Genomic DNA, 9,555 nt, shown 5'->3' with positions numbered 1-9,555 from the left:
GGAGATTTTTCCATCAAGAGTATTTTGAAAGCTTCTTTATATATACAAGCTTCACAAAGGTTACATGTCATTGTCTCCCCATATTCTTAAGCTTAATCAACTTAATCTCTAGTAGAAGTTTTAGTCATTTGTTGGGAGTTGGGATCACAAATTATAATGTATTTGGCTAGTTATTTTGGATCCTAAATTAATTCACTTTGTTGTCTATATTTTATATTAGGGAATCCTTTTGAGTAGTCAGTTAGCACATATGGGTGTTCCCCATCATTTTTGCTCATTTTGTCACCATAGAGAATCCTTCAAATAATATTTTTATTTTTTTTCTAAACTCATGAAGATTTAGAGTTCAAATCCTTGTATTTTTCAAGTCATTTAGGCCTAACCCTTTCTCTTTGCATATAATTAGTCTTAAAAATTGGGGTTTTCTAGTGTTAATAGGGTGATCCACCTAATTGTCCAAAATTGAGGTAATATTCACAATAGTTTACTTAATTTTACTTAGGTTACACATGGGATATTTATCACCTTATGTCCCAAGTGAGAACATTTAGGCATGTGAAATAATCTTATGTAGTCCTATATCTAACCTTGGCCTATATAACCAGGGGGTTTTATTTCTATTTTTAATCTATAATTATTACCCTAAACCATATCATTGTATAATTTTTGCATCCTTGGTAAAAAGGTAATATTGTTTCATATTTGATATCTCTTGTATTTTCATTGAAGCTCATAGATCTTGGGTAGCTAAAATTGTAGCCAAATCTTGTATGGTATAGAGCATTCTATACCAAATTTTATAGCCTTATCTCTCACATGAGTCTATGTAGATTTTCATTGTTTTAGAGTAGAAATTCTTTTCAAAATTTTGAAAGATAGAAATACTTCTATTTTTTCTTATTCTTTTGGTAATTATTATTTTTCGTTGCACACTAAAGCCATGATTTTCTCTAATACTCCTATGTAGATTCAAGTGTAAGCTCAAAAAGTCATCCTTGAAGTGTCTCATCTTGAGGAGTTGTTGGACTATTAGGGAATGCACAATGCAGTAGTGGTAGAGTTTCACATGGTTTTCTCTCTCCTTAATGAGGGCATAGGTCCAACATAGCTATCTTATGAGGTGTGAGCATAGTCAATGACAGAATGGATCATATTCTTAATATTAGTGCGACTCTCAACCTTTTATGCCCAAGAATATTGCTCCTTATGATGGTTGGGACTAGATGCCTTCTACCTTGTCTTATGGTTAGGGAGACAATCCTAGTTGACTTGACTCAAGAAAATAACCTCATCATGAGCTACTTAAATAAAATTTCTTTTCCTTGCATTCAACAATCTATAGACAATCCTACTAAAAAATAAGGCTCTTTCACTAGATGGGAGCCAATTAATGTCATTGTCTCCACTAATGTTTATGGCAATCTAGATTACAAAAAAATGACTCCCTTTAGATTTTGTTTGGCTACTTGGACTTTGTTTTGGTGTAGCCCTTTTTTTAATTCAGTTTTGTATTGAACCTCATTTAATTATACTTTATGGGTGTTACTATCTACAACCCTTTTTTGTGTGAATATTATAGTATCGATTATTTAATCAAGTTAAATAAAAAACATTCACCTAAAAAAATAATATACTACTTCTTAATTATTAAAAATCAACCCCTCAAAATAATCTACTACTTTATTAATTATTTTTTTAAATAGAATAACAATAAATATTAAAAAATAATTATAAAAATTAATTTTTAAATTATCTCTAAATAAAACTAAACCATATTCAAAACTAAATTAATTATTAAAAAAAAGATAATTCAAATGCTTCGAAAACAACAAATATGTCTCGCCATATATGTCTCTTCCATGTTGTCACCATTCAAAAGGGACGTAGATTCCTTGAACAAACAAGAACAAATAGACAGGCATAATTTTAATTTTCCTTTTCTTTTATCCATTCTATTCTTGGCATCTCCATTCTGCGATACATCAAACATTAGAGATTGGCTCGAATCACTTGTTATTATGGGACTGGTATGCACAGCGGTCAGAATTTTACTGAGATTACTACTTGAAATAGAAACAAAACCTAGGAACAGAAATAAGTCCAGAGAATTCTCTAACGGCAGGTTATGCGAGCCTCCAATGGATATTTCATAGACACGAGTAAGGAAGGAATATGCCTGGTTAGGTCCGGAGGACTCCCTTCCTTCACACATGCCCACTCAAATTTAAGCAATAAATTGGCAAGAGTGATGGGGACATGAAAGTTAGCAAGGTCCATTCCGGCACATACTCGTCTTCCTGCTCCAAACGGTAGATACCACATTCTCACCTTGTCAGAATCCATATTGCCAAGAAATCTCTCCGGAATAAACTGATCAGGCTCTTTCCACGCTACAGGATCATTGCAGACACTGTGCAGATTTATAAGTACTGATGATTTCGCTGGTATAGTGATGCCCATCACCTTACACTCCTCCACAGTTTGGTGTACAATTGCAAGCGGCGCTATGGACTCTTTTCTTAACGTCTCCTTCACAACAGCTTGCAAGTATGGCAGCTTCCCCAAATCCTTCAAACATAGCAACCCACCTTTTTTTCCATCCATAACTAGTCTTACCTCCTGATAAGCCCTTTCTTGTATGTTAGGATGGGTTATGAGATAAGCGAGAGCCCATTCTAGAGCTGTGGAGGTGCTATCTACTGCGAGAAAAAAGAGCTCGAACATGTTTAAGGCTATTTCTTCATCGGAGAACTTTAACTTGTTCTCTTCATCTTCTTCTTCTTCGCCCACGGAAAGCAAAGAATTCAAATAGCAATCGGAAGCACTCTGCTTGAAGTATACCCGATCACTGCGAGCAAATTGAATCAAAGGCAATAACAGCTGCAGAATAGCAGCTCGGTGAGACTTCCACTTCTTCACAGCTCTTTTTGATGAAGGAATAAAGTAGCGAGTATAAGGAAATGAATTCAGCAGAACATTATCTCTTTCATCACTTAACCTAATACTTTCAACAACTAATTCATTCAGCATGACGAGCAAACCCTGGTCTTGGAAATCAGGGCCAAAGCATAATAGGGCTAAAAAATTCACTGCCATCATTTTCAAAGCTTCTAAAGGCCTCACCACGCCGTCATTTGCCTCCTCCTCCATTGCTATGGTGTTGAAGAGATCAGCGAGACATGCCTGATGTGAAGTGGTCTGGCTTGCAACGTGGAAGGGACTGAGAACATTGTTGTGGAGAAGCTTTCTGAGCTGAGTCCAACGTTCATTGCAGGGAGAAGCAAGGGTAGTTTTAAAGTTTGCGGTGGTGTACTGCAGCGCGAAAATCGTTGGGCGATCTGCGAAATTGGAGGCTTGGTTTACCAGCGCCTCCCAGATTGCAGTTTGGCCGGTGAGAATTACCGCAGGCAATGGCCCCATCCACACGGTCATTACAGGGCCATACGACTTGGCCATATTTGTCAGGCTTGAAAGAAAATTGACTCCTTTGATTATCTGATGAAGGTTGCCCAATAACGGTAGCCTGGGAGGACAAGGAGGCCATTTACTCCTCTTTCTTGATAACAGCAAGTCACAAGCTAAAGCAATAACACATGTAAGAAATAGTAAAGTTAGAAGAAGTAATATGACAGTGCTTCGTCCCATGGGGGACTTGAAGAAATGGAGGACCTCAATATAATTATTAACACCCAGTATATTATCCATACTACAATGACATATTATCTCAGAGCTGTGATTGATATTTCTATTGGCATAAAGGTTCAATTTATTAAAACACAGATACAGTGTCGAATTGTTTAATTTCTCTAAGAACTGAACTGCCGAATGCTTCCGTGAGCTAAAACCAAATTTCGAATATTGGGGGAGATGGATAAACCCTAATCGGCATTTCCTCCATCACTATCCAAGCCTTTAGTAGGACATTCCTGTAACGACATCCCCAATGTTGTAAGCCTTTAATCGGTATATAAAATGGGAGTGTTCCCCAATCCAATACATTTATTGATTTAAAAAAAAGTTCGATCAAAACAATCTGGCAACCTAGTGGTTGTCATTGTATGAGGGAACTATTCACCTTGAATTTTTTTTAATCAGAAGGGAACCAAATTTAAAATATTTGCCGTGGACTCATTAATGGTTTTCTTAGATTGAATCATTTTCACTGTTTAAGATTATACTGGATTCATACCCAGCATTAAGAATATTTTTTAAAAATAAATAAAAAGTATGTTAATTAAAGTATAAGAAAAATTATTTGAGGTGTTTCAAATTCTAATAATAATTATCACTAAAACTAAAAGAATTAAAATTTAAAGAGGTTTATCATTATCTGTCTACCACTAAGAATTAAATGAAAATAGAAAACATAGAAATTTGGTCATTTGAAAACAATAATGATAATGATCAACTTAAATCATTTTAAAGAAGTTGAACAAACTATGAAAATTGATTAGAGGACAGAGACTGCCACTCTAGAAATTTCCATATATAACCATAACTAGCCTTAGAAGCCCATTTAACAAGACAAGTAGTGACAACATTCAAGAAAAATGAAAAAATGAGATTAAATTATGACTTGAGAAAGATAAAGAATGTGTGCCACAAAATATACTAAGCGACAAGAAGATTCCTCAAAACTCCCTTTGTTCAAATAGAAACTTAAATAATAAATTCTATCTCACAAATACTCTATTTCCAGCCTAAATCACAAGCTTTCTCTAGTACACAAAGATAGTATGATCCTATATATGAATATTAATATCAAATTTTATGGTAGACGAGAAGAAGGAACAAACCAAACTTTTTCTATCATAGCCAACACCACCAATCTTAGCTTCACCAATATTACCCTAAGAATTTTGTTGTTAAAGATTCTTTTATAGATTCTAAAATGTTTGATTAACATGCCTAATGAGACTCTAATACCCTTAGAAGATTTGTTGATTCCCCTCCAACTAAATTTTCTAATGGATAAAGATAGGATCAATATCATAGGTAACCAACAAAATAGAGGCAAAATTGAGACAAAACTTTAAAGTAGCCCATAATTTAGATAAATAAATATTACGAATAAGGGTCTTTCCAAAATATTCCAGAACTACCTCCAAAGACCCCCCCAAAAATGTGGCACTATAAGAAAATATTAGACACCAATTCCTCATCGACCCCATAGAAAACATATTTAAAAGATTCTTGAAATCTCATCTTTTGAATGTTATCCTAGCTAAGGCACTTATTTTGGCAATACAACAAAACACAAAAAAATTACTTGGAGCAACCAAATTTATTATACCCGTGAAAATAATCAAAATGTGCTTTTATTTTTTAAATATCTACTAGATGCAAAATAAATCACTTTAGGATAATAACTCCAAGTCAAAAGATCATGATCCTCTAAAGAAAAACAAGAATAATCAACAAAAATAGAATTAAGTATATCACATATCTTAGTATATGCTCCCATAGGAAGAAAAACAAATCCATCTTTCTAGTGCACCCATAATATTGTAAGTGGTTTTTCTTTCTATCATTGAATTTAAATGGATGTCCTCCCAATCAAATACATTTATTAATTTATAAATAAAAAAAATTGATTAGGTATGAGAAAGGGACCAAACCCATAACAAAGATGCCAACAATGCAAAAAGAAAAACCACTAGGAGGTGAGAGGATTGAGTTTCACAAGATGTGAGACCAAAACAAAATAAAAAATAATAGCTTTTGACTAGAGCTAGAATAGGGGCATGATAGAACTATATGATTAGATGATTCAAGTTTTGATGGGGATCCCGAGCCTATCACAAAATAGAGTTACATTCTTACATATATCAAATTTTGACGAAGACCCTAGAACCCTAAACTAGCACCTACCCACATGACACCCCAATATAGAGGGACAAGCGAATAAAACATAGACAACGAGAAATCACCTTGCACTGTAACAATCATAGCCAAGAAAGGGGATTTATAAAAAAATTATATCTAAATAAACTACCAATATTTTAATTAGAGAAACACTTATTTATTAATAATGTCCATCCTAGTGGTTGGCATCACATGTGTGGGAACCAATTTACATATATATATTTTAACAGAATGGAGCTAGAATCAAATTTTAAGTATTCGCTGCACACTCAATAAGTTTTTGTTCAATCTAAATTGTACTCTTTGCTTCTAGATAAAAAATTCTCATTAATATTTTGGTTAGATCAAATATTCATTATGAACTCATTGATTTTCTTCTCATTTATTCTAGACTGTGAACGTACTGCACATCTTAAAATTCTCAAGTGAGATATATTGTGTTAGTCCATGCATTCTACGGAATTATATACCTCACACCCTTTGTAAGTCATTTATTTAGAATATATTATGTTTTTATTTCACTCCATGTTTCTTCTGGATTTTTTTCCTTTAAATTCTTTGTAGTATATAATAGCAAGTAAGACAACAATAGATGTATGAAATAATAAAGTCAGAAGAATAAATCTGGTACTGCGTCCCCCCATAGAAAACTAGAAGACCTCAACATAATTACTACCTTCTAGTATATTTTTTTTAAAACACAATAGACATAAAAATTTGTTAATCATGAATAAAAATTACAAAACAAGAATGACCAACATTCCTGCAAAGGACAATGAATGACTCATTCCTATCATATCCAACTAATTTCTCTAATAGATGAGATAAATTCAAAGATAAATGTCCCCTATCTATAATATTTTAACCATGCATACACATATCCATGCTATAATCACAAATTATTTCAAAGCCATGATTGCTTTTTTGATTGGCATATGTTTCTTTATTAGTACAAACATACATTGTCAAATTATTTTATTTCTTTAAATCAAAGTTGAAGTACCCACATGAGCTAAAAATAAACTTCTAATATTCAGAGATAAGGAAAACCCTCATCAGTATCTCCTCCGTCACTATCCAAGCTTAAAAAATGAGGTTCCTACAAGGGCATCCTAAATGTTGTAATTCGTTTTGCTTTCTACTATTTAGTATAAATGGATGTGCTCCCAATCAAATATATTTAAAAATTTCAAAAAATATGAGGTCTAAGAAATGCAATGCTTTAATTAGACATTTATTTATTAATAATTTTTGTTGTCATCATGTGAAGGAGTTAATAATTTACACAAAAAAATTGGTTTTATCTTAATGAAATCAAATTTGAAATATTCCTTGTGCACTCATTAATGCTTTTGTTAGATCAATTTTATTTATTTTTTAATTATTCTTTGACATGGTTATTTTTTGATTATTTTTTGACATCTATTTGGTTAAATTTTAAAATTTATGATGTTTTTATCAAAATAAGTGGGGAAGGGCCCTGGCCTATTGCAAGTCTAAAATAATTGAGAATATGCCTGGATTAGATCTTGACTTAGTTATGCATCACTTGACAATTACTCCAAGTGCCAAGCCGATTAAGAAAAAACTTTGTAAGATGCATCCATAGGTGGCACTATTGGCAAAAGTGGAACTTGCTAAATTATTGGATGTTGGCTTCATCAAATCGATTGACTACCCTGAGTGGATTTCTAATCTTGTACCTGTTACAAAACTAGACAACAACATCAAAATATGTATAGACTTCAAAGATATCAACAAGGCTTGTCCAAAAGATGATTTTTCATTACCAAACATTGATTTAATTTTTGATCTCACAGCAGGTCGTGCATGTTGGAAAATGCACACTCCAATGAGAAATTGTAGGTGATTGAAGGTATTGTCATTGATGGAAACCTTGCAATCCTATGGCACCGACAGGCACCGGCACCGGCAAACTCTACACCAGTAGATAGTTCACCGACAACGACAAAGATGATTACCGACACCATGGCCGACAGGATTTTGTTTATTGCATAATGTATTTAATTGTAATATCTTTTTGTAAGCTGACATGGCATATTGTAATAAGACTCATATAAGTATGAGATCTTGAAGATCATTTTGTATGTAGCATGGAATAGGATATGATGAGTGAATAGTAAGGTAGATTTGGAGTAAGGTTTATGATTATTGCAAGAGCTTAAACCGGTACTGAACCTGGCATAGCAGATGCTTTTTGTAGTAGTACATCACTTTAGATTTCTATAATCCACTTTTGTAAGTCAGTGAGACTACCTTTTGTAATTGAGAAATGAGCTCTAGACAGTGAGCCTTCCCGCATGTGCAGGCACCACATATTCTAAGTAATATTCATTTATTGGCCAGTGAGTGAATATTGTGGGTCAAAAATCCCATCGAGGGTTTTTCCCATACCGGGTTTCCTCGCCAAAGTGTGCTTTCTATGTTGTGTTTATTGTTCTTATTTACTGCATTAATTATTGTTTACTAGTACACTGTTTTGGAATGCAATTCACTTAATAAGTTCAAAAAATCCATTTACCGGTTAGATACTGATTCACCCCCCCCCCCCCCTCTCAGTATCTTTGGGAATCTTAACAATTGGTATCAGAGCCTGGTCCTCTATTTTCATAATCCTAACAGCTTGAGGGAGATTCTAACACCGGTACAAATGGAAAACTTGAGAAAGCAATTGGAAACAACTCTTTCAGATTATGATGCAGAAAAGTTGAAGAATATGAAACTTGAAGATGATCTAAAAACTGCACAGAAAATCATTCAAGGACTTCAAGAAAATCTCACTATTTCTAGGAACAAAAGAAGAGAACTTTCTAAGAAGATGCAGAATGATGATGGTGAAAAAGAAACTCTTAATGACCTTGTGAACAAATTGAGACAAGAAAATAGTACTATGAGGAATGAGATGCAAGATATGACTATGAGGTTTTGTAAAGACATTGAAGACAGAAAGAAGAATGAAGATGACTTGGTTAGAAGACTAAATGATGATGGAAACTAAAACACAAGACTTAGTCATGAAAATGATATGTTGAAGACAGATTTGATGCATACACAAAATGACAAAACTGAACTCTTGAGACAAAAGGGAACCTTGGAAAATGAGTTGGTTGTTGCAAATCAACACAAAGAGAAATTCAAAAAAAGTTCAGAGGAACTTGATAATATGCTGAAAAATCAGAAACCTAATGGAGATACTAATGGCCTTGGCTTTGAAGTTGGTGAAAGCTTCGGTACTGCAAACAATCATGATTACAGTAAACCAATAAGACAACCTAATGCTTACAAATTTAATGGGAAACGCTTTAACTATAACAAGTATGGTCATAGAGAAAATCAGTGCAAATCTAGAAACTATCATAACACTAATGCACCCACCGGTCAATGTTCTACATGCAAAAAAATTAGTCATAACTCATAAAATTGCAGAATGAATGTAAGATGTTATGTTTGTGGAAGATTTGGACACTTATCTAATCAATGCAGAACACATACTAGCATAGGATATGGAAAAGCTATTCAGAAAAATAATGTGACTTGTTATGCTTGTAACAAGATTGGACGTATTGCAAAATTTTGTAGAAGGCATCACCGACAAATAATAAAGGACCCAGTTTGAAAGGTAAAGAGAAGGTTGAAGAAGTAAAGAAAGAATTTTCAAAACAATGGATT

General features: G+C 33.5%; 1 protein-coding gene across 1 annotated transcript; it reads right to left on the bottom strand.

Moving 5' to 3' along the window:
- Positions 1 to 2,112: 2,112 nt before the first annotated feature.
- LOC131046129 ((S)-canadine synthase CYP719A21-like) lies at positions 2,113 to 3,456 on the bottom strand. The gene has a single exon (XM_057979793.2). It carries the CDS (start codon positions 3,454 to 3,456, stop codon positions 2,113 to 2,115), a length of 1,344 nt encoding a protein of 447 aa, XP_057835776.2.
- Between the last annotated feature and the right edge of the window lie 6,099 nt (positions 3,457 to 9,555).

This window comes from Cryptomeria japonica, chromosome 4 (assembly GCF_030272615.1).
Source record: "Cryptomeria japonica chromosome 4, Sugi_1.0, whole genome shotgun sequence".
In the NCBI taxonomy this organism is placed as follows: Eukaryota; Viridiplantae; Streptophyta; class Pinopsida; order Cupressales; family Cupressaceae; genus Cryptomeria; species Cryptomeria japonica.
This window is presented reverse-complemented; position numbering and strand designations above follow the sequence as displayed.